Source organism: Gopherus flavomarginatus, chromosome 5 (assembly GCF_025201925.1).
Source record: "Gopherus flavomarginatus isolate rGopFla2 chromosome 5, rGopFla2.mat.asm, whole genome shotgun sequence".
Lineage (NCBI taxonomy): Eukaryota > Metazoa > Chordata > Testudines > Testudinidae > Gopherus > Gopherus flavomarginatus.
In genome coordinates this window covers 140,222,074-140,248,787 of record NC_066621.1, presented here as the reverse complement: position 1 = coordinate 140,248,787, position 26,714 = coordinate 140,222,074, and the positions used below count along the sequence as shown (strand labels likewise).

Genomic DNA, 26,714 nt, shown 5'->3' with positions numbered 1-26,714 from the left:
TACAAGAAAATTTAAAAGCCTGCATGAACACAATTATAGAAGCAAGCTTCTGCCTAGTCTTCCTGAGCCTTGAAAGCACTGGATAACATTTACGATGGAGGGAAAGGAGGTTGGGAAATTAATATTAGAAAGCTTTGGTTCAACACTATTCAGCTATGAGATTTCTGTAAGTACCTATAGTTCCCAGATATTCTGGAACTCTACACAGGTTATTTTTGTTAAATTATGGAGCTATAGCTCCATATTCTAGCTTTGTTTTTTTGATTCAGCCTGAAGGGGTTAATAAGATCTTAGCCAAAAATCAAGGTCAGACACTGTGAAAAGCAGCCATTACTGTGAAAATCATCAATCAGCAGATGCTGCCGAGGAAAGAGCATAGGTCTGGGAATGGAAGCAAGACAGGCAGTGACGCACTGCCGAGTCACTGAGATATTGGAAGGAAAGGTTTTTTGCTGAAAGTATGAAAAGTGAAATCAGCAGAGAGGGATGCAGCTACGGTGCAGAGGAGTCTGAATGGGCACAGAGCACATACTGGTAATTAACAACAAATAAGGGCCTTCGAGCCACAAACCCACTGGCCATTTTAGTCTCCGAGCTCTCCACAATTTAACAATCCTTTAAACAGGAGGCCAGGACAATCTGAGGCAGGAACATGAGTAATAAATGTATCCTTTGAACATGGCTATTAACCTTCAGCCTATGAAAATAATGAACTATAGCTATTTAGAGCTTGGGACTGAGTAGAGGAGGAAAAATAAATACTTATCTTAAGGCTTTGTTGACCATGTGCTCTGAAAGTTAGCTCTTAATATCCTCCTAGGTGATGTTTTTATTACAAATCCTGTTTTTGTTGTGTTTTGTTTTTTAAGGAAGAGACAAGAGAATGGTGTACGTTGAATCTGCTTATTCCAGTCTTAAATTTTAAGCATATGTCCTTAAGACTTTAAGAAATAAAATGACTACTATCCAACAGCAATGTAGTCATTTTTGTATTATGCATGGCGGCCACCTTACTTAGAATAAAATCCCCTGTATGAATAGCTTATATGCGACTGTACACAGAGAGGGATGTGTGGGAACGCATTTTCTCCAATGATAGTTACCACTCAACTCATCACTAAGAGTTTTGGTGAATAAAGACTAAGTGTACTAAGTATTCCCACTGCAAAATAGCTTTTGATTATGTGAAATCAGCCAAACAAAAGGCACATTCAAATATTCTGTTGGGGGTTTTAAGTCACCTTGCTAGCACTTCTCAGTTTTCCAAAATATATAAACAATCAGCATTGTTTCTAGTTATACTATACCCACAAAAGGAATCGATTTTCATCACTGATAATGGAAAAGCTACTTCGTATTGCAGCATAAATCAGTCTTCAGCACAAGAAGTTAGCACAAAACCCAAATAAGGAGTCAGGGCATGTCCACACTGCACGCTAAGCCTGGGCTCTGACTCAGGTTTGAGTCCAAGCCCCCATTCCATCTGACTCATGTTAGCAAGCACTCAGGACCTGGCTCCTGGCTTGGGGATGGGGAGGGAGGTGTCAGAGAAAGGGTGTCAGAGCCTAAATACTGCTGTGTGCCTCAAATCCTTGCCCTGCTAGAGTGGACATAGCACAAGCTACAGATCCACGTCAGAATGTCTGCATAGTGCAGTATGCAAACATTAGCATGGCTGTGAATCCCACATCCAATAAGTTTACAATGCTGTCTGGACACTCAAGTGCTGGCTTAGAAATACCAAGTCCACAAGCCCAGATGCCACTGATCCAGGCTTAGTGTGCCATATAGACATACCTTTAGAGCACTGTCAGTTCTCAGGTACTGTGGTTTGTTTACAATGATCCTAACTACAAAAGGTGATTGACAATTTTGCCTTTCTACTGCTATGTAATACAGGGCAACCTATAAGCAACCATGTGACATTTGTTCTACTTTGCACTGGGTAAGTGGACGCTACATTACAGCACACAGTTAAGGTATAGCTCCAGATCTACGTAAATAAATCAGCTTTCCAGGATCTCAACCACTGGAATGTTCCAAGGATTCTAAGCCTAGAGAGGCTCAAGCATGGCTACTTAGCAGTCTCAACATATACTGGCTAAATAATTCAAGTTGTACTGTGCAATGCAGCTCCTTCATCTGAACAGATCAGTCAGCTGAGCATTACGCTCACTGGATTAGATAATTTGAGCATGGGAAGGGCACTACACAGCGCAGTATGAATTAGTTTCTCTCTCAGCAGACACTGGAAGCAGCTATGATTGCAGCTGTAACCCTTGCAAGCACAGACCATTTATTGTGGGATTGTTTGTTTGTCATTTTAAAGTATATGTTGCTTCTGGCAAAGTGTTAAGAAATTTTTCAGTGGCAGCCGAGGGAACTCCACACATAGGCCCTGATTCAGCCAAGTTCTTAACATGTGCTGAACTTTAAGTATATGCTAAAGTCCCTTGTCTTAAATGTGACCTAAGAATGTACTTAAAATTAGGCACAATCTTCCATGCCTTAATGAACAGAAATGGACTTCAGCATGTGATCAACTAAGTCCCTTGCTGAATCAGGGCTCTAGCAAGGGGTGCTCTGCATCGTGCAGGAACAGCCTCTTGATTAAGAGAATTCTCTTTATGGCTAAACTAGAGTATTTGGTAAGGATGTCACAACTCATCCAAGGCCTTGTTTACACAGGAACACAGGGCTGCCCAGAGGATTTAGGGGGCCTGGGGTAAGGCAATTTCAGATGCTCCTTCCATAAAAAAAAGTTGCAATACTATAGACTACTATATTCTTGTGGGGGCCCCTGTGGGGCCCGGGGCAAACTGCCCCTCCCCCTTTCTGGGCAGCCCTGCAGGAACATTTTTTTTTTTGTTAGAAGCTAAGGTGTGACTGTAAACCAGTGGTTCTCAACCTATTTGCCATTGTGGGCTGCACATGCAGCTCTCTATCTGTTATGTGGGCCACAACCACACAATATATATATACACACACTACGTGTATGGCCCTGAGGATGTCACATGGGCTGCAGCTGTCCGCAGATTGGGCCACAAGCGGCTCACAGGTTGAGAACTGCTGCTGTAAACCAACAAAGACTGGTATAACACACTTATTCCAGTATAACAGTGGCTTTATTCAGCTTAAGTTATGTTGCTTATAACAGAAGAAGAGTGTTCATGCAAGGGCTTACATCAGTGTAACTGTACCAGGTAACAGGTAAAACTTTCCCATGAAGAAAAGTCTTAGAGTCCCACTCTCATTCAAGTTAATGACAACATTCCCACCAACTTTAAAGGGCTAGGATAGAGAAAGAAAGAGAGTGTGCTTAAGTAAAATCACTTCTCTCCAGGGATTATATACGTGGTGTTTATCGAATCTCTCCTGCCCAAAACCTGCAATGATTAACAGGAAGTGTTGTTTAAGATCTATTACAGACACTTTTCCAGTGAAACGTCAGAGATTTGCTTTCGTCAGTTATGTTACTAGTTCTTCCCACACACTCTTGGAGCTGTTAAAAATATGCTTGACAGGGGTTCAAAAGCTTTTTATATGTGGCATATGACAACTGCAGCAGCTGTCACAGAAACCTGTGGGAGAAAGTTGTTTTTCTTCTTCTAAGTCTTTCTCTGTAAACGTGAAGACTTTTTTGTAGTCTGAGAAAAAAAGACACCAGAATGGAGATCACACAACAGAATGGGGATACCCCTAACGTATAGGCTCAAAGACAGAAACCATGCACCCACACCCAAGCAAATACAGATCGATGTACAGAAGAGAAGATACCTTCAATTTTTAATGCTGATTTTGCATGTCCTATAGCTTCCCACGGTGACGGAATGTCTAGGAACACTGCATCTGCAACATTCGAGACCCCAAACCCGTTTTTACAGACATCCTGATTCTTCACTGTAACCAGGTGTTCTACTTTATGCTCCTGGAACTCCTCCTTCGCTTTCTCTGCCCTCTGTTGGTGGAACTCCACTGTGTACAGATGCCCTGTTGGAGCCACTGTCCTGATGATAGCATGAGAAAGGGAACCACTTCCGGTACCTGAACAAAAAAAACCAACAGTTTTGAAACACTTCTTGACATGAAGCTCTAAGTGACTGTGGAACTCTCTTCCGAGGGAATCAGCATAAATAGGACCCTACCAAAATCACAGCTGTGAAAAACACGTCATGGACCATGAAATCTGGTCTTCTGTGTGCTTTTACCCTACACTATACAGATTTCGGGGCGGGGGGGGAGGGGGAAAGTTTCCCAGATTGGGGGTCCTGACCCAAAAAGGAGTTGCAAAGGGTTCACAAGGCTATTTTAGGGGTGTTGTGGTATTGCCACCCTTACTTCTCTGCTGCTTTCAGAGCTGGATGGCTAGAGAGCCGCAGTTGTTGGCTGGACACCCAGCTCTGAAGGAAGAGCCACTGGCAACAGCAGCACCGAAGTAAGGACGGCATGGTATGGCATTACCACCTTGACTTCTGCGCTGCTACCTTCAGAGAGTGGCAGCTGCTGACTGAGGATCTGGCTCTGCAGGCAGCAGTGCAGAAGGAAGGGTGGCAATACCATACCATGCTGTCCTTAGTTCTGCGCTGCTGCAGGTGGTGGCTCTGCCTTCACAGCTGGGCTCCCGGCTAGCAGCTGCTGTTCTCCAGCTGCTCTCCAGCTGCCCAGCTCTGAAGGCTGCACTGCCGCAGTAAGGGTACTGCAACCTCCCTACAATAACCTTGCGACACTCCGCTCCCCCCAACTCCTTTTGGGGTCAGGACCCCATCACTTACAACACCATGAACTTTCAGATTTATATAGCTGAAATAATAAAATGTATGATTTTTTTAATCCTATAACCATGAAATTGACCAAAGTGGATCATGAATTTGGCAGGCCCTATGCATAAGCCCAAATTCTTGGAATATTTTAAAAACCAGAATGAATAAATCAGTTAGTAAAATTTATAACAGCACACAGCCTTACGTCAGCGGGAAGATGGATTAGATGTTTAGATTCTATGAACACTGATCAAAACTCACGTGGGATTTGAATATTTCCCTTTAACCTTTTTTCTTTTTAATGAATTTCCCCCCATCTTTCTGGTTCATTGTTTACAGAAGGCAACTTCCCCAGGGGACCCCAAATCACTTGTTGAGCCAACAAGTAAGTTCAGAAAGAAAACTAGATTGTATGGAAAGCACCAATCTATAACTGTGATGGAAGATATTGAAATAAATGGGTAAATAAAACAAATACTACGGGCACATGAATCACAGGTTCTCCAACCATTATCCAACATTTCTTTTTTAGAGAAAATTAAAAAAAAAAATCAAGAACAAATTTTTAAATCTCACTTAAGACTTGATTAAAACAAAAGGTGAAATTTTGCTGACAAGTATCAATATTTGAAAGCCCTATTTATGTCCATACATGCAAAGCCCTTTGGGACAAAACCGCTATCACTTACTGTCATTCCTCCTTAGTATTCAGTGGTATGTATTCTCAATGTGCTATAGGCCAAATCCCTGTGAGGTGCTGTGCGCCCTCATTTCCCACTGAAATCAATGAGAGTTAAGGGTCCTCGGCACCTTGCAGTATGGTGACTTACAAGACCCTGATTGAGCTAGGTACACAAGTACATGCCTGACTTTAAGCATGTGAATAATCTCAGTGAAGTGAAATAAGACTACCCACACGCTTGGAGTCAGGTACTGGCTTGAGTACTATGCTGAACTGGGGTCTATATCAATAAACCAAAGGATTTTGTGCCTTACTGATTTAGGGAAGGTTTTAAAAAATGACTCTCTGCCCTCTTAAATAAACAGATGAATGACTAATCAGCAATGCTTTAATAAACCCAAAACTACTAAACCTCTTCACACTACAGACTACCCACCTACATTTTAATTTAAAAAACAAAACAAAAAACCTACCACCTCACACTTGTTTTTTCATTTTAATTTGATAAGAGTACAGTACTCCAAGTTGTACTTTGATTTGTAGTCCTGTAATCAGAAAACATTTATCCCGCAGAAATTAAAGAAAATTCATACCCAGCCCAGCCACCTAATGGGAATAAGTTTTTGACTGCCATGCAGCAAACCAGAGTTGAACGGTTGGTCCAGGGCTCTTGCTCCCTGGCCAGAGAGGGGTGGGAATGTTGTGGTGGTATTACACTCTCTTGACAGGTGCAGAAAGTGAGACATTAGGACTTTAAATGTAGAGCCCAGGGGCCAAATTCATCACTAGAGTAAGCAACTCCATTGCAGGTTCAAAGCTGCATCCCTGTTTATGCCAGCAAGGAATCTAGCCCCAGGTTTCTGCACTGTGACATAGAGCTCTATCAACAGGCTTAAGGAGCATCACTGTGCAACCCCTGTCTCAATCCTGGTGGTTGTGATAAGGGGGTGAGGCAAGGAGAGAAGGAATGGGTGATCCCTGGCATTCTGATACAGACCCAGGCCACTGCCAAGGGAATAATAATACTTAGTTCTTATACAGCACTTTTTGTTAGTAGATCTCAAAGCACTTTACAAAAAGGTGGTGTCATTATACCGATTTTACAGATGGCAAAACTGAGGCAAAGAGGAAGTGATTTGCCTGAGGTCACCCTGCAGGTCAGCAGCAGAGCCAGAAATAGAATCTAGGTCTCCTGAGTCCCAATTCAGTACTCTATCCATTAAGTCACACTGCACCCCAAGGAAAGTGTTTGGTGTCTGATGTTCTTCCCTGCAGACATTTATTCAAAGGAAAAATCAGCACATCCATGTCAACATTAAAAACACACCAGGCAAGAGCCAATTAACATGTGCACCCAAGAAACAGTACACAGGTATTTTATCTATGAGTTGTAGATGCACACACAAGCATTCCCACCTCTTAAAATGGATTCTCATATGGTAAGCAGGATACTGTTAGAACCGCCTAACATATGTGCACAGTAGTGTAATACTATCTTCTGACTGATTTTGACGACAATAGCAGTGAGCTATTGATCATGAGATGCTAAAGTGACTGAAATCCTGTCCTAATGTCTCCAGCCAGAAGGCTAGATTGTGTGACAGAACTTTTGCAGCCCCTGGGAATGTAATTATTTTACCTTCCAACTGGCTAATGTTGCACCTTCTCTGGGTCTATCCCCAATTTATCTAAAGAAGCAAACAGAAGGACTGTCAGCACAGCTGTGACATAAGCAGAAAGGGAGACAGCTTGTGTGTATCTCGTTTCCTTCTTCATATTCTTTTACATTTTTAATGATCTTCCTTTTAAATCTGCTCTTAAACCACCACAGAAGATGTTGTTTTTCTCCTTTCTCGAATCCCCCACAAATGATCCAAGCCAAGACCAGAAAAAAACCAGGATGTCGGATGTTGAATTTAAAGGGAGGCATTCTGAGCAGGGCAATTCCTTAAGTGAAGTTACTAGGAATCACTCTGTCATCACTTGAGTACTATGAGCATAAGAAGAAGAATATATGTAACCACAATTCTATTATACTCATGTCATCAATGCTCTCATCTCTAAAGATGCTCACAGGCAGCCCTTTCTGCCAACATTCTCGGTTTCCCATTGTTATGGGAACAAAGTGTTTATGAGTCACAAAACCTTGTAGAAATTAGCTTTCCTAAAGGGAGTGAACATTATGGACCCAATCCTGTGAAGAGCTGAGCGCCCGCCCCGCTCTGACTTCAGTCGGAGTTCAGGGCACTCAACACCACACAGAATAGGGCCCTTCACAGATTAGCATTTCCTTCCCCCCCTCTGCATTCACAGCAGTTCACTGCATTCAGCATCTGTCCACAGGGCAATCAAACCCAGCCACCGCTACCCAATCTGCAGTTTCTTCAGAATGCAGGGCATTAATTGTACGTTTCTCTGGTGTAGTGCAGGGGGAAGAAGAGGTTTTACTTCAAAAGGTTATTTCCTCCTCGGCTACTGATCTGTAACAGTTACATTCCTTGATAGTTTCCTCCTCTCGTTTCCTCAATTTGTTCTTCAATTTCTTCCTGCATCTCTCTAATCAGCAACTGAAGAGTAGAACTCAGCAAAATGCTGCCTACAATGGTTTCAAACAGCAGCACTCCAAAATGGGGCTTTTGCTAGGAGCAGGAAACTGGATCTAATCAGCTCAGGCTGCTGTCCCTGGGATACAGGACCATTTAAGCAAGCAGCAAAATGCAGGGGAGCACTGAATTGCTGCAATCTATTGCACAAATTGTGCTATGATACTATCACATTGCAAGAATGTCTCCAAAATAATATCTGCTCCCCTCCCAAAAAAGAAAAACAAACAAACCCCTCAACACCAGGAATATTTAAAATCAGAAGAGCACTTGACTTCAATAGGATTTCATTCCCAAACAGTAGCAGCTAATTTGTCCCAGAAGTGTGTACGCTGGATATGTGCTGAAAGCAGAACAATTTCTGGGACAAATACAGTTTGTAAGTTTTACACCAAATTGTTTGAGTTTTTGATAGGTTGTATTATAAATAGTCTTAAAAATTAAGTTAGCTCTCTAGCAGAGAACAATGCCCATTTGGCTAGAGCACATTACCATGTATGTATCAAGAGTACAAAGACAGCAAAATCTAGGTTACTTTACCCTCATTAAAAAGCTGTTCTAATTGTAGCTACTGCTTTAGAAATCAGGTATGCATACAAAATATCATCTGTGAATCCCACTCAAGCTGCTGCAGGTCCAGACTAAGCCTATGGTCATTATTAATGAGCTTTGCAAACCTGATGTTTCTCTCTATTGACTAAATATTTTATGATTTAAAAGTTCAGCCACAGAGTTACATTACTGCAGTGTGTGCACATAATGGCATCAGGCAGATTCCTATTACAGATCTCTCTCACTGTGGGTGAAATTCAAAACCGCAGATGCAGATATTTTATGAGGGGGATCAACCTAAGGCTCAAGGAACCAGAGGCAGGGATTAAGCTCCTGTGCCCAAACCTCACGGGCTTTCTGGCTAGTGACTCTGCAGACCAATGGGCCATGCTCCACCAGCTCACTCATAATCCCTTCTTCTCCCCGATGAGCCTCAAGCTCTGGGGAGCTACGTTTGTGCTACTCCCAGCCTCCTCTGCTGCAGGGCACTGCAATGGTTCAGCCTTCCATGGCTAGAAGGATTTGTGCCAAAATACACCATGCAGTATTTCTGCATCTTTCAACTGCTGCCCTCTCTGTGTAGGAAACACAGCAAATTACTTATTAAATCACCACACAGACCTTATTTGCTGTTCAGGCATAACTGTTCTTTTCACTCTCTCCTTATTGCAATAATAAGATTTTCAGAGCAAAACCTCTGCACAGACCCCAGCCCTATAGGGGCAGGTCTACATTAGGCCAGGGATCTATGCTGAGATTGATCCACTAGCGGTTGATTTAGTGGGTCTAGTAAAGATCTGCCAAATTGACTGCAGATTGCTCTCCAGTTGACCCCTGTCCTTTACCCCCGACGAGAAGAGTAAGGTAAGTCAACGGGAGATTTTCAGCCCCACGGTGTAGACCCTGCGATAACTCGATCTAAGGTACCAGCTACGTTATTCATGTAGCTGGAGTTGCATAGCGTAGGTTGATTTACCGCGGTAGTGTAGATGTAGCCTTGGTTTGCATGTTTATTTTGTTCCCCACCTGTGGCAGAAGGGTACATTTGGTCCCTTACAAAAATAGTTTATGATATTTCAAAACTACGTAGACACACATCACACCGCTGTCCGAAGACACGCTCACTTGACTGCACCATCACCAGACACTCCAACATTATGTTACCTGACAACTCACTGAAAACAAGTGATTGCTAACCATTTATAAATCATGTTAGCTTGGTTTTCACCTTGCAAGAGACATTTAAATGGGACAACCTGGAAACCCACCAACTCTTGTATGTAGGAAGCCAGATTTCCAGTTGCATTAGCTTTCATTGCCACAGACCATGTGCACAGGCAGGGATGCTGGAACAATTTCTATAGTGGGAGTGCTGAGAGCCATTGAACCAAATTGTAAACTCTGCATATAATGGAATCCACTTCAAGCCGGGGGTGCGGCAGCAACTCCTGCAATTCTAGTTCCAGCAGCTCCTATGTGCACAGGATCTTCCCCAGAGTCTCTAATCACCGGATTCTGCTTTTTTTTTTTTTTAAATAAACAAAACATTTAATTTAAAAAAATATAGATGTGTGGGGCTGTGCAGATGTGAGTATATTTGACTGATAGTCTACACTGTCATCCCAGTAATTCAGGGGTTACGGTTAGAGAAGCTCAGAAACCCACAGGCACTCTCGGATTGCCCCAAGGTAAGAAAAGTTAAAAATAGAAAAAGCATTATCAAATACCATATCAGTATAATATCAAACAAGCCATCAGTAGAACTGTGGTGCTGACTGCAAGATTTGGCCACGTGTATCATACTTTTGGGCACAGTAAATACAATAAAATAACAAAGTGCAGTCACATTTGTCTGTCTCCTAGCTACAACTCTCAAAGCTACCAAATAATAATAAGGTAGTGGCAGGCCATCAGTCAGCAGTGGGAACTAATGGAGCCTCAAAGGGCAGGAAAGAAACAGTCTCTAGGCAGTACTAATGCCTCTACAGATTAATGTTTGCCAAGAGGCAGGAAAACAAGAATAAGCACAATAAATGCAGGGAACAGGAGAATTATTATTCATTATTTTCAACACCCAAAGGCATGCTATGGACTTCACAGAAATAATTCAAGCCACAGTTCCTGTCCTAAAAAGCTTACTGTCCAAAGTTAGGCACATGCAGTGGGGATAATACAAAACAAAAAGAGGGGGAAGAGAGAGGTTACAATAATACTGTCTCAGGGTTACTTCAGTAAGGTAAACATGCATCTCAGAGGGTTCCTTTAGAGAAGAATAGCTCTCTCCCACACTCTCTCTTCTCTCATGGAGGACACAACTGATGTGAGTTTTTAGAAAGGGAGATGAATGAGGAGAGGGTTATTGCTTGGTGAACAGGTTTAGAAAGTGCAATCCCATGCATAAGGTCATACGTAGGGCCCTACCAAATTCACAGTCCATTTTGGTCAGTTTCACAGTCATAGGATTTTTTAAAATTGTAAATTTCATGATTTCAGTTATTTAAATCTGAAATTTCACAGTGTTGTAATTGTAGGGGTCCTGCCCCCAAAAAAGAGGGGTTTTTTTGGGGGGGGTCACAAGGTTATGGAGGAGGGGGGTGCAGTACTGCTGCCCTAACTTCTGCGCTGCTGCTGGCAGTGGCAGAGCTGGGCAGCTGGAGAGCAGCGGCTGCTGGCCGGGAGCCCAGCTCTGAAGGCAGAGCCACCGCCGGCAGCAGCAAAGAGGTAAGGATGGCATGGTGTGGTATTGCCACCCTTACCTCTGCTCTGCTGCCTTCAGAGCTGAACCCTTGGTCAGCGGCCACCACTCTCTGGCCACCCAGCTCTGAAGGCAGCGCAGAAGTAAGGGCCACCCCCCTGCAACTCCCATTTGGGTCAGAACCCCCAATTTGAGAAATGCTCGTCTCCCCTGTGAAATCTGTACAGTATAGGGTAAAAGCACAAAAAACCCTCAGATTTCATGGTGGGAGACCAGATTTCATGTCTCGTGACCCATTTTTCACAGCTGTAAATTTGGTAGGGCCCTAGTCATACGGGAAGGAAGTGGGAGAAGGTGAAGAAGGTATCAAGGCTGGCGTCATGAGCAGACAGGATGGGGAACATGAAGACTGAGGTTTCCTTTTTAGAGAAGAGAAAGTCAGATTCCCACTGGAAGTCACCTTCTGCCAAAATGGAGATGTTCACACAGTTCTTAAGCTATACAGTAATATCCCTCTTGGGCTACAGTACTGTCAGCAGGGGTAGCTTCATTAACTACAGTTGCCAAACACTCTGGAGATCAAGGGCCTTTCCACTACTGTCAATGCAAAGACTCCCTTGACTTCCATGGACTTTGGTTAGTCCTACTTGTACATCAGCAGAGTGCCACATTCTCTCATGTATTGACAGATGAGGCCAGGCTTATACTGCAGATGTTTTTAAACAGAGATCAGCTTCTCACTTTCTTTTGCTCATGCAGTCGCCAAAGGATATACATGGCAGAAGTTATAAGCTTAGGCTTAGTGTTAATATGTTCCCAAGTTGAACGAATCATTACAGAGCTTTGGGTCACGCCTTATATTAGAAGCACATTTATAAAGTTTATATATGATTAACAGATGTTATAATCATGTTACAGACATGCTAGTATGTGTGAAAAGCATTTATAAGCAAATTAGTAGAAGGTGTTATTGAAAGTTTAAGCAGCCAGTTGACTTGCTGGACTCTGAAACCACAAATTAATCTTGTATTAACCCTTTATTAAACTACATATAGATGTATCCTTTATATAAAGGGTGACCAGAATGAATTTAAACATTTGGATAACTGATTTACAGCACCTCTAGAAGAGGCTCAGGAATACCTTGGTGGTATTCTGAGGATCTCCACAGTCAGTTCCGGCCAGCTCTACCAATGATAATGTCACAGTCAGCAGTCCTAGGACAAACTCAAACCTACTTGAGCCAAACACTCACTGGAATATCTATGTTTCTCTCTGGCTAAATCCTGCATTCAGAATTGCTAAATCTTCCTTTGGTGCCACATGAAAATAGATTTTGGATCTTCAAAAGCTGCTGCAAAACCGAATTGTTCTTGGGGCAACTCTGGTCACTGAACAGAAAATAGCCATGTCTGGGATGCTGATGTCAAGAGTAGTTTTGGAGAGAGTAGTGACATGAAAGAAGATTCAGTTGTATCCCTTAATCTAGACAGAGCCTACAACATGCAATTGCCAAGTGTAGAGATTGACTGAGATTAAAGCTACCTGACAGATGGAAGTCTGAGAGCAACAGACCGCTTTCAACAGACAGGTATTTTAACCCTCTCAGGGTTATCTTGAGTCTTTCTTCTCTGCAAAGCTCAGGCTGTGTATCCTGTATCTGCCTTTTTGCAGGTTCTCTCATTGTGAAGTTGCCCAGTTCTGGGAGCAGTACTCTAAAAAAGTACAGTACAACCTCAGAATTACAAACAGACCAGTCAAACACACATCACATTTGGAACCGGAAGTATGCAATCAGGCAGCAGCAGACAAAAACAAGAAAAAGAAAAGTAAATACACTACAGTACTGTGTTAAATATAAACTACTACAAATAAAGGGAAAGCAGCATTTTTCTTCTGCATAGTGAAGTTTCAAAGCTGTATTAAGTCAATGTTCACTTGTGAACTTTTGAAAGAACAACCACAATGTTTTGTTCAGAATTACAAAGATTTCAGGAGGTAGGGACAACCTCTATTCCTGAGGTGTCTGTAACTCTGAGGTTCTACTGTAACCTTAATTCTAAAAGACAGCGCTGGCTATAGTTAAAACAACATAATTTTTTAAAATTTAGATAGCAGCAGGAAATGGGGAAGAGAAAAGGTTCACCCACTAAGTATCACAGATGAGACATTAGCCAGATTCCTAGATTCTTCAAAACCTGAAAAGAGTGCATTTGTATCATTTTAATAGTCGGGCATATATCTGAAGACACTGGCAGCAAGCCATTCTTTAAAAATAAAGTAGGTAGAAAAATAAGCTGTAGTAATACTTTTATATCATGACTACTTTTTTAAATATCTAAACCCATTTCCAAAACTCAGTGGTACAAAATAAAAGATTCTAGTCATCTTATTTTTTTCCCTAAAAGGAAAAAAAAAAAAACCTTTTACTTAAATTGCTAGAGATATAGTATTATGCAGAATTTACTCCATTTCATTTCAGACCAAAAACATTTTATTTTTCTCTCCTTACTTCAGTCTTATGGGTATGACACAAGAAATGAGGAAATTCAACACCAGCTGTTAATATAAACATTAAGCTAAATTCTACTCTGTTTCACTGATGTAAATGCAGAGCAATTTGCTGCAGTCTGTGAAGTTACTCTTGATTTACAGCAATGTAAAAGAGCAAAATTTGACCCATTCATTGCTATCACGCCAGCAGTATACAAGGAAGTAAAATCAAAGTCCAATGCTAGTTAATGCTCTGGATGCATATAATACCAGCACCAATAGGAAGCTGACTCAGAATGTCATTCATCGCTAGACTAGATTTCCTGGCTTGTTTCAGTTAAGCACTGCAGGCGTGTTCCCTGTTAGGCCACACAAGGTTAATCTAGAACTAATTATTTAGGATTGCTGGAATATAGTCTGATTTAGGATCGCACCAAAGCATGTTACATCATACCAGCCTCGGCCTTAATTGTCAACGCTTGTAACATTTTTATTCAAATTGTCATTTCTGGTCACTTGCATTGTGCTTCTAAATAAATTCACTTATTTCAAGGAGTAACCAGATTAATCCAGAGCAATGCCTTTTCTTTTATTAAAAGTCAACACTTTTAATAAAAGCATTACAGGCCACAGGTACAGTAGTTAGTTGTTATTAGAAAGGTCAAAATGTAATACTTTGTCTATAATAATATAGCCACTAAAACAGATCAGTGGAGAACTTGCCACAAACTATCCTTGAGTGAAACATTTCTGGTGTACCAGAGCTAAGTGTATTCATTTATTAGATGTACATAAATACTTAAAAGTGCCCATCTCTTTTCTTTCTAGGCAGCTTTGACATTACTTAAAATTCTGAGTGATAGGCAGGGCCGGCTCCAGCTCAGCAAGCAGGTGCTTGGAGTGGTCAAGGGGAAGGGGCAGCATGTTGGCCTCTTAGGTGGCAATTTGGCGGCAGGTCCCTCGGTCCCTCTCAGAGGGAAGGACCTGCCACCGAAGAATAAAGCAGTGCGGTGGAGCTGCCGCCGATTGCAGCTTTTTTTTTTTCCCCACCCGCTGCTTGGGGTGGCAAAAACCCTGGAGCCTGGCCTGGTGATAGGCAAGTGTAGGATCCACGGATCTTGAAAGGTGTGTTGTGGGAGGTATTGATCATCATAGCAGTAGATAGATCTCTGTGGGTTTTGCATCTGTTGTTTTGGCAAGGTTTGGTGCTACTTTGAGTTAGTGGGTCAGGAGCTTGCTTCTGATGACGATCTTGGTCAGGTTGGCGGGAGGGAAGGGATTGTCTGAAGGCCAGAAAAGGGGGTTTGGAAAGGATTTATTTCAGGCTGTAGTCCTCATCGGGTATAAGTATGGGTATATGAGTATGGGTTGTAATTGTTTAATAATACCCTGTATGGGTTCTGGTGTGGTGGTGATAAATAGGGATCTACAGTCGGAGATTCTTCCCCTCTGTATTGAAGCAAGTTCTCTCAGGATATATGGGTGGCCTATTCCATGATACGATCTACTTCTTTGGTGGAGTGTCTTTGTTAGATGAAGGCGGTTTTAAGTGTGTTAAAGTGTGTATCCCAAACTTTCTCCTCTGAGAATATTCTGTGGTATGTGAGTGCCTGGCTGTAGAGAACAGATTTCTTGGTGTGTTTGGGATGGTTACTGGATCTGTGAAGATAGGTGCGGTGATCCGTGGATTTCTTGCACAGTTGTCTGTAGCACTGTTGAAGCTGACTGTGGTGTTCAGGAAGGTGATGCTGGTGTGGGAATATTCTAGAGAAAGTTTGATGGATGGGTGGGGTTGTTGAAGCTGTAGTAGAAACCAATGAGAAATGTAGGTCATCTGTCCAGAAGATGAAAATATCGTCGGTGTACTTCAGGTATATAATTGATTTCATAGTGCATTTGTCCAGAAATTCTTCCTCAAGGGGGCCCAGGAATAGGTTGGCATATTGGGAAGCCATCTTAGTACTCATAGCTGTTCCCATGGTTTGGATAAAGTGTAAAAAACTGTTATAGCTGAGGATGAAACAGATGCAGTTATTGTGAGGGATGTTGGTGTATAGGGAGGTGACATCCATGGTGGCAAGGATGGTGTTCTGAAGGAGGTTTGTTAATGTTGAGGACTTTGTGGAGGAAGTTGGTTGTGTCCTGGAGGACGCTGGCCCCTTGTGTGATGAGTGGCATGAGGATGGTTCCTGTGAGTCCTGATATTCATTCAGTAAGAGTGCCATGGCCAGGCATGATGCGTCCCTTGTTTGTGCATCTGAGAAAGCATGTAGAAGGTTCTTGGTGTGGGACTATGCGTGATGACGTTGTAGAGTTTCTCCTGGAGTTGTCCGGGGAAAAGATTTGATGATATCCTTAAATTCCTGGGTGAACTGTGGTGTGGAATCTTCGAATTCTTCATAATAGGTGGAGTGAGAGCTGTTGGTTGGCTTCACTGATGTAGTCATCATGGTTGAGAACTACAATGACCCTCTTTGTCTGTTGATTTGAGCTGTGACCCACTAACTCAAGTTTTTTTGTTAATGGCCCACATCATCCTGAATAGTCTTTTAGAATGTGTGTTAACTACTTACTAAACAATCTGTTCCACCTTGTATTTAGCTGTGACATAGATCAGGGAAAGGTACTCTCAGAGGAAGAGCTCAGAGACAAACTTTCCAACGATACATTCACCAACAGAATGGTCCAGTAAGAGAGAGAAAAATTTTATTAAAGCTAATGTTAAAAAAGTTATATAATACATAGTTTGGGAAAAGAGTGTCTGTACATCTGGGTATAGTGCTTAGATTATCCACAAAGTTAGTTTTTAAAAGTCATATGATACATAGAGCGCATAATCAGCAATAACCCAAATTTAGGTGAATAGATTTAACAATACCGTTTAGGTATTAGAATCAGAATACTCAGATACATCACTCATGAAAAATTGTACAGAGATTTGGTTGTGGAATGCAAAATATATCAATGAGTGGAGATTGTCCCTCAGTAATTGAGAATACGGTTGGTTGTCCATTTAGAAAATACAATCCATGAGGAAAGTATGTTACTTTTCTGACTGTGCATCTCATTGGCACTCTAGCTCATCCCTACTGGTACTGTCGACGTCCAGTGATGTCCCTCGATCACCTGATGGCGTCAGACGTCATGAGTTGCCGCATCAGCTGAGTGTAGTGTTGACCGATTATGCATTCTCTCAGCACTTGCTTGTTACTGGGGTTCCATGCGCCTAAGGCTCTGACGATCAGCGCATGTGTCTGGACCTAGTAACCCTTAGCTCTGAAGGTTTCGGCCAGAGGGGCGTACTTCTCTAACTTTTGAGCTCGGGCATTGTGGAAGGCCAGGGTTCTGTTCTCGAAGAGCACTGTGATATCCACCATGATGATTTTCTTCTGGTCCCTGTTGGTGATGATGATGCCCGGTTGCAGTTGGCTATCAGTTCCGGGGATAGTGGAGTTTACGGCAACTGAGATGTTGGTACGCTTGCCCCTCCTTGAAGAAGATCATAGGTTCACCCTGGATCTGAAAAGATGTCATCTGGACCAAATCCCTTCTACTGCCATCGATATGCAGGGATGCATACTTCCCGGCATTGAAGTGGAGTCCCATCCAGTTGGCAGCCTCGCTGGTCATGTCAAGCATTTGTTGGAGACTCTCGGGGTTGTTTGCAATCAGGACTGTCTGTGTAAGCCAGGATATTCACTCTGTTGTCATATAGATAGAAACCGCCTAGACTGCTGGAGATCACTCGAATGAGCGGCTCCGTGGCTAAGTTGAAAACGATGGGGCTCAGGGGGCAGCCTTGCTTCACACCGCTATGGATAGGAATTTTGGGTGTCTCTCCTTCCGTGCAGCGGATGGTGGTGGTGCAAACTTCATACAGTTCCTGGACCTGCTGGAGAAAGTTTTCAGGCATCCTGAGCTCTCGCAGCATGGCAAAAGTGTGCTGATGGGTCATTGTGCTGATGGGTCATCGATCCAAAAGCATTAGCCAGGTCGAGGCATGCTATGGCACATTGCCTCTGTGCCCTCCTGGCCATGTGGATGCCTCACCCCACCTTGTCTCTCTAATATCCTGGGACCAACACAGCTACAACAATTCTGCAGTTCCAGCCCTAAGACTATCATTGTACAAACTAGAATCTGGACTTGTGGGGTTCAGAGTTTCTGCAGTATCAAGGGCTTGTGCAATAGTGCCTTATGCATCTGGAAATACCAGTTTCCTGCGTTCAGGGGTTAAATATACACACACATCACATTCCCTGGCCCACAAATTTGAAACAGAATGACAGATCAAATTTTAGCTGCATGTGAAAAATAGTCATGCCTAAAAGGCTGCCAAATATCATGCAAGACTGGGAATGGGAAATGTTAACCAAAAATATGGCACAACAACATTGTGCACTCCTTTTATGCATCTGCTCTTGAGAGTCAAGGGACAAGCAGGTTTACAAAATGATTCAATGGAGGCAGACAGAATAAATGCCTCAAAAAGAAAGGCAGCTATATACACTAATAAAAATTATATATTTCCCCTACAGTACAGGAAAGTAATCAAATTGCAGGAAATTGTTAATAATGCTGCCTGCGGTAATAAAAATATTAAAGATTATAAAATATATTTAACCAGTATGATAATGAACATTCAGTATAAAATATAACAACTCCCCTTTTGCATCGCAAGCAACAGCCTAGCATTTATAATGTTTAAAGCACACTTTATAAGCAAAACAAAAACACACCAATAACCCATTCTGAGGGTTAAAAATCAGCTGCATGAAAAGCAGTGGAACATAGGGCACAGATCACCATTGGCATCAAACCACCCATTGTACATTCCATTGCAGCTGACCTTCGTGTGCTGTTTCAGTACTGCACATAGTTGACCCTTCTTGCGCTATGTATGTGCTATGTGGATTACGTAGCCTGGTGAATGCTCCCATTTTATCCCACATATTACCAGTTTAACCCATACCAGTTTGTTTTCTTTTTCAACCTGTGTAAGTTCTACCAATGCTCAAGTTATTTTAGAAGAATGTAGGGTTTATATTTGAGGTTTGTCAGACAAGCTGTTCCATAGACATCTTCGAGTTTCAACTCCCCCCACACCTAATCCTACTGTATTTAAAAAAAACTGAAGTATTTTATCTGAAACTGGCACATTCCCAAAGACCAACTCATAATTTTAAGAGGAACCCTCCCCTCCCCCCAAAATCCACCTTGTTGTATACATTTCTGCACATGGTGCCCGTCGTACTGAGCCAATGTCACATAAGTGTCTTTTCAGTAGCAGCAACAGAACTATATATTTTTTTAAAGATTAAAAATAGAGTCTGTTGCTAGTTAAAGTGTTGTTGAGAACTGCTGTGTTAACTAAGGGGTCCAAGGCCCCTTGGGGGGCTGCAAGCAAGTTTCAGGGGGTCCACCAAACAGGGCCGGCATTAGATTCACTGGGTCTCAGGGCAAAAAGCCAAAGTCCAGCCACCCCGAGCCATCCGGGCCTGAAGGTTAAGCCTGAGTAGCTTAGCTTTGTGGGGCATCCTGTGGCTTGGGGCCCCAGGAAATTGCCCTGCTTGCTATCCCCTACTGCCAGCCCTGCTTTTTATATGCAGAAAAACAGCTGTTGTGGCACAGGTGGGCTGTGGAGTTTTTAATAGCATGTTGGTGGGGGGGGGCTCAGAAAGAAAAAGGTTGACAACCCCTGAGTTAATATACTAAAATCCCTTATTAAAAACTATTACCTGATTCACACACTATGGATCCTGGCTTCAATTCCAGCATCATGGTGATTAAAGAGATGTCAGTTGAATAAAGAATTTGTGTTCTGTGAGGAAGATTCATTGTCCACAACTCTGGGGTTGGATGAAGAATAAACACCCAGCCTCCTTTACTGCAGGTCACCTTTGAGCCGTACCTTTTGCCTATGAGATCAGTGGAATGTCTAATGACCCCATACTTAGTCTGAGTTTTACTGCCATGTTGGACTTTCACAGGAAACATTGATTCATGGCCCAAGAATACGATAGCTGTGTCTCCATCTTTTATTGTATCTCCGTATTGAACAAAACTCATTGTGATAATCTTTTAGTTGGCGGGATATTTTCACCTAAAGGAGAAGAAACATACAAGAGAGTTTTATACCTTTAGACCATGATGGAGTTTTATATGGCATTATGAATGATAAAAGTAAGAATGTGTCATATTCTATATCTAAAGCTTGAAGAAACTATACACAAGATGGCTACTAAACTTAATGTAGTTCAAGAAACATTTAGAAGTCTAACAAAAGACACTGAACCAAATCCTTGTCCCACAAAAAGCTCTCATTGGACTTCAGTGTGACCAACATTTGTCCCTTTGTACACTGAGCTGCACTTATAATTTAAAACAAGTTCAAGCAAACAAATTCTTTCTTCAGCTTGTTCCACATTGTTACAGAGACAGCTACCAGGAGATATGAACTGTAGCTGTCTATTAAACCCCACTGCACAAGTTCTTAAGCATGCCTGTTAAGTCATAAATCGCCAGAGAGAGAGAGAGAGAACCTAAGACAATAAACATTCTATCCAGAGCAAGAGTCACCCCTAGAACTGGGCAAGCTTAACTGCTATCCAATTGGTTTAAAGAAAAGAAAAGAAAAAAGAGAGACTAAATGGAGTGAGGGATTCCCCTGGCATGAAGATTTCAGGTCAGGTCATCCAAGAGCTTTAATGTGATCCCTTTAAACAATTAAACATTTACAAATATTTATCTTTAAACAATTTTCCATTAACTTAAAAGCCAGAGCAGAAGAGTAAAGCTTTGTGGGGCTGTTAACTGTCAGCTACCAAATATCAATTAGTTGTGGGATTTTAGCTGATGTGGTAACTTGGATATACTTTTTATCCAAAATATCGGGTTATTTACTGTTGGGTTTTGAAGTAGTCAATTCTCAAGTTGCTGTGCATGTACTGTAGATGCAGTTTTTCTCCCATTGTCTTTGTTGAGTGACTAACTACTTAACTTAATAAAGCTAGAATAACCTGAGCTATGAAATGGAAAAAAATATTTTATATTCCTGTAAATCAAAAATCATTCCTGCCTTCGAGAAGTTCTTTCCCACACAGACTTTGCATCTCCAGCTGCAGACTGGGGAGAAGCAGTTGTTTACACATTACTGTAGGGTTAAATTGTTCAATACAAATTAGAGACTCCCCTTTATAAAGGCCAAAATCTGATGCATTAATCGGAACAAAGAGAAGTAAGACATAACATTTATGGTGCATAGTCCTTCATGTGGGTTTGAAACACAGCATTCTTTTAAAAACACTCCTATAAAATATACAGGCCACTAGATCCAGTATTTGGCTATCAACTATACCATTGATTATAATAATCCTCCTTGGCCTGTATGCAGAGGAAATCTTTGACTCCTGAACAGAGCCCTAGAGGAAGAACTGCTCTATTTACTTACTTTTTATAAATACAATAACTCAGCTACTAGGATCTAGAGGCAAATTAGCCAAGTGCAGAAAATCTAATGGTTACTTTGAGGCTGCTTTAGAGTTAATTAACTTGATTCTCTATTTATTAGGCTTAAAATGAGAAGCACAATAAAAGAGGCAAGGAGGGAAGGCAGGAAGATGCTCTAGGGTTCAGAAAGCAGCAGCATTAACCGGTGAAGGGTCCAGCTAGTGACGACAGCCCAGTGACATGCTTCGAGGCAGCTAGGGCCAAGCTAACATTGGCCACTCAAGGGGGAGGGGGCGGGGGAAACACGTGGGTGGGGTGAGCAAGGGGACAGATGACCCAGAGCCGGGTTCAGAGTCTTCCAATCCTTCCCCCCATCTCCCGGCTCCCCCATGGCCCAGGCTCCTTGCCTCCCGCAGGGTGTTCGCCCCTCCAGGTGCCAGTCTCCCAGCCCAAGCCAGTGGGTGCGTGTGGGTAACACCCACCTCCCCCAGCAGCAGCCACAGCCGGTGCCTTTACCTGCCTGGGTTTCCCCCTCCGGGTGGGGACATTAAGGGAGCCACAGAACCCGGCTCTGCTCACACACGTGGTGCTCAAACCACCGCTTCCTCCTTCCGCCCTGGTCGCAGGCTGCTGACGCTCCGTTTCCCTCCCCCTTAACCCCCTGCGCCGGAGCGAACTGGCACCTGCCAGCCCAGCAACCCCGCCCGGAGCAGAGTCAGTGCGGGGAGCCTGGCTCCCAGCTACCTCCTCGGGCAACGCTGCAATTCCTGCCCTTCTCCCAGCCCGGGGGAGGCACGTGGGGACCCGGCTACCGGGGCTAGCCCAGCTGCAGGGAGCACCGAGTCCCCGCCAGCTGCTGACTGGAAAGGGAGAAACTCCCATTCTGGAGCTCCTGCAAGGCTCATTTTTAAAGCTTTTATCAGCAGGAGGGTTTCTGCTGCGGGCTTGTCTCGGGGAGGAGCAGTCCTCAGCAGTGCTTAAATTGCGGGCGGGAGGGCTGAGCCCCGCGCCTGTAGACTTAGCAGTTCATAGCTCCTGCACCGCTGGGTTTGCCATGTAAGTTATGAAAGTAAAAAAATTGCTTGAGCCCTGGCACCTCTTTCATTACAAATTAAGCCCTGGTCCCAGGAGTCTCACTCACATCAGAGCCTGAGCTGTCAATGCAGGGGGTCTCTCCTTTCTGTAGCCCCCCCCAGCCAAGAGCCACAGGGATGTGGCCCAAGAACTCACCGAGTTGGCTGTGTGTTCGGCTCTCATCTAACCACTCTTGCTCAGCTGGAGGAAGAGGGAACGGGCTCATTCTGGATTCATTCAAAGGGCGTATTTAATAGTATCTCCCTGTGCTGATGAAGGACGTTGCATTGTGTTTCAATGAGACTTTAGAGGACATTGAAGTAGTCTGGGTCCAAAATGTAGTGGGTGTGTTAAAACAACAGGTTTTACTAAACTTGCTAATAATAGAATTTTTTCATTAAATTAAAAAACACAGGTTTTTGCAGCATTTTGCTAGTGCATGAAAGTGAATTTGCCTGGTCTGTTTTCATTCTGCTTGGACCATGAAATGCAACAGGACCCTGATCCTGCACTGAGCTTTGTGTAGGAAGCTTCCTGCACCCATACAGAGCCTCAGTGACTTATTCTTTCCATATTAATAACAATACTTACCAACTTTGCTGTTGACTTCAATGGGGTCAAGATTTCACACTAAGTATCAAGGAAAATAGGCTGAATTCAGAAATAAGTTCTCTAGCATACATTGCTATTATACAAAGGATCTAATTCTGGAAAAGCTGAAGACAATTAGCCATTACATACAGCTTTTGTAGGCTATAGGGAAAAAGACATTAATTCAAGATAAATAGAATCAGTGTTCTAAAGACACAGAGTGATAAACTCTAACCATCACTTAAGTTCCGTGTTAAAGGTTTAAGTAGTGTGTAGACCAATGATCTCCAAACTGTGGGGTGTGTGCCCCTAGGGGGGCATGGAGGAATATTCAGGGAGGGAACAGCGGAATCTAGGCCAGCCCCCAGAGGGGCAGGGAGGGAGTGCCACCCAGCCCCACTTTGTCCCCTGTTCCGCTCCTGCCCTACCTCCAGCGTCAGCTCTAGCCCCAGCCTTAGCTCCCGGCCCCAATCACAGCACACAGGCCCCAGCCTTGGCCCCACTCCTGGCCCTGGCTCCTGTCCCCAGCCCCACTCCAGGCCTCACCCATGGCTCTGGCCCTGCTCCCAGACATGGCTCCTGACTGTGGTTCCTCTGGGGGCACGGACAGGTTCCATTATGGATAAAGGAGGGCATGACGAAAAAAGTTTGGGGACCACTGGTGTAGACCTATACATGGGACTGTGGCATTGGGGACTTCCTCTGTAGAGAGGAAAGTAAGAATGCTTCATTTTTTGTTTGCAAAGGAGCCCCAGAGACCTTGAATGGAAACATAAAACCAAAGGTCCATCAAGCCCAGTATCCTGTCCTCTGACAGTAGTCAATGGCAGGTGGAAGGGCACACAAATAGAAAGCACTTGAATCATTTTGGATTTGTAGATTCTTGTCTATGCTGACAAGGCAGATAATCCTATACATTTTTCTTTATTAACTGATAAAGTATAATACACGGTAGTTAAGGAAAAATCTTTTAGGTGTCTTCTGCAATAAAATTTTGAGGCAATGAGCAGAGAATTGGACATTAAGTAAAAGGATCAAGGACTGCAGGTGGACCTGAAAACCAAAAAAATCATGATCTGCGCAAACTTGGATGGAAGTTCTATCTATTGGAAAGAATTGATGAGTCTCCATCCTGCTCCCTTTGAAATCAATGGGAGCTTTACCATTGCCTTCAGAAGGAGCGGGAGCAGTTGTCTGGTTTACCTCTTGAGCCAACTATGCCTGTTCACCCTACAAATACAACTGTGTTTTTAACCAGTTTGTTACACTCTCCTCTGACCTGGACATAAATGCAGTTTCTTAGATTTCTTAGATTGTGTTACCCCAGATATCCTGCAGCCTTTCTGCCTTACAACCATATGTCTGTGTGTCTGCACCTAACACATTGCCTAATCATTTTGGAGTAATGGCATTCTGGGAAAAGATGGTTGTTCAAAGAATTGATCCAGCAAGAGAACTGACAGCCTTCGGCTACCTTTAATTTCAGTGAGAGCTGTTTGTGCTAGGCAACTCACAAGAGGTGCTCAGCCTTTTGCATCAATGGGCCCAAGATGAGAAGACATTGAAACAAATTGCCAATAAAGATGCCCAATGTGATATTCAGACAGGTATATTTAATGGTTAAGATAAATTCATCCTCCATTTGTGTGGGAAGAGAAGTTAAGTTAAACAAATGCAGCAACAGCCAAATCCTTCCAGTATATTGATCCACATACATTCTGGCTTGTTTTCAAAGTACTGTTTTATGGCAATTTATAACCCAGCTTGCCAGCTCACGAATTGGATACAAAACTGTTGGGGGTGGTTGTTCACCATCTATTGCTGTCTCCTCTTTTGTGGACATTCTTCTGAATTCTCAAGGAAATGTTTACCCTATAATTCTCCGGGCTCATCTTAGGTACACCTGGGTCATTTCAGAGGATGTGTCCACTAAGTAACACACATCTCCTTTTGCACTCAGATACAGACAAAGCTCAACGTGGAAATCTCTGGGATCATTACTCCATATCTCCATCTTGGGCTGCATCACTGCAACCTACTGTATAAATCAGCAAGCATCAGGACATTAATTACTCCATGATATAAGGCAATATAATGCTGCCATTATTGCAGCTGGACAAGCAAATAAGGGCTTACCTGAAGAAAATACCGTTTTTCAGCAGATGAACTAGATATAATGGTCAGTCACTGTCTGTTGGCATATTAACTTTAGTCTACTGCACAACACTCACAATTAAGCCACCTGGGAAGTCTGGGGATTGATGTAACAGAAAGACTATGGATCCAATTTAGATAAAACTCTCAGCAAATTTCAAAATTCCAGGTGAGCCAACGATAGCTAAGTCAGGCAAAACCATTTCTGCCATATTGGCTACAAGAAATTTGCCAAATAACGATGGACAGAATGAGGGGCTATTGAGTACAGTTCATATGTATTTATTACCCATGTGAATTGCACATAGTTTGTTCGACTCCTACTCCCTCACCTTTTGCATGTTGCTTGTTTTCTTCAGATGAAAACTTTGTAGGGCAGGGATTGTCTCTTTCCCTGTGTGTGTTAACAATGCCTGGCAGATTGAGGGCTCTGATGGAGTATAAAGCAATAATAATAGTGATCTTCCTGCTTCTGGGAAAGATTGTGTCTAGTGATTAGAGCGGGGGACTTGGAATCTGGGTTTCTGGCTCTGCACTGAGTAGCTACATGACATTGGGCAAGTGAACCTCTCTTTGCCACAATTTACTTATCTAAAAATGGGTATAATAAAGGATGCTTTCTTGCCTAAGTGTTCATTTGATGGAAAGACATCAACATATACAGAGCCCAGAAATGGGACCTGTATATGTTGATGTTTTTTCCATTATTGGTGTGGAAACAGGGAATGAAGCCAGGCAATAGGAGATTGAATGAAAGAGTTATAAAATTCTTGCTGAAAATGAAAAATAGGATTAGTTATGATGCAATGAAGATCATGTGATCTTATCCGGGAATAACCTAAAAGTGACCTTTGTAATATAATGGATGCCCAGTGGGATGCGTAAGGCTGGAATTAAAGAGAATTATCACAGCTGGAGCTGTTACCAGAGGAGAAGAGTGCATAACAATTCTGGGAAGAAATCAGAGACCACGTAAATACAATATTAAATTACTGGTGTATTATTATTTACAATTATTATTATTAATATAGCGCCAAACATGTTCTTGGCATTTTGCACCAAATAATCCAGAATCCGAATTGTACATGACATTGGGACATCATAACTTTGACAAAATTACAGAAGTTGTTACTGAGAGCATCCATAGCTAAATGTATTATTTCAAGGACTATGGGTCTGATTTTGCACTCACATTCATTTTACTGTAGTGTAACTTACTGTCATCACTGCTGATTTATGCTAGTATAATAGAGATCAGAATTGTGCACTAGAAGTCTGTGCAAACTGTGAACATACCTGACTGGTACATACAGATGGGGGCTTTAGAATGTTTGGAGGAGATTTAATATGATTTGAAAGATAGAAAGGATATTGAGAGGCTTTGTTCTTTGTTCCTGGAGACAAGGTGCCTGCTTGAGGACTGGCTGTCCCCAGTGACTTCAGCAGGAGTTCTGTGTGCTCAGCAGCTCTGAATATCAGGTAGACCTTGATTAATTCAGATATTGTCCATGCCAAACATAATGCAATTTTGTTTGTAGTGGTCTGAATTTTTATTTTACAGTCATGGTCTATGTTCATTCCTTATCCAAAATACTTTTTATTTGCAACACTTATGACTCCTCCTTTATCTGAATTTGGATGATGATGGTGGGGGTAGGAAT

The 26,714-nt window shown here is 42.7% G+C and overlaps 1 protein-coding gene across 3 annotated transcripts in view; it reads right to left on the bottom strand.

Moving 5' to 3' along the window:
* Positions 1–22,524, bottom strand: part of TRMT61A (tRNA methyltransferase 61A) — a 30,600-nt gene extending 8,076 nt beyond the window's left edge. Inside the window, exons 1-3 of one of the 3 annotated variants that reach the window (XM_050954233.1) lie at positions 22,465–22,524; positions 19,524–19,888; positions 3,778–4,044 (exon numbers count right to left, since the gene is read on the bottom strand). In XM_050954233.1, the coding sequence (XP_050810190.1) occupies positions 3,778–4,044; positions 19,524–19,854 (598 nt within the window). In that variant the 5' untranslated portion in view covers positions 19,855–19,888; positions 22,465–22,524. Of the gene's footprint in view, positions 1–3,777; positions 4,045–19,523; positions 19,889–21,750; positions 21,849–22,464 lie in introns of those variants that run through there. The other 2 variants (XM_050954232.1, XM_050954231.1) reach the window with 2 other exon arrangements.
* Between the last annotated feature and the right edge of the window lie 4,190 nt (positions 22,525–26,714).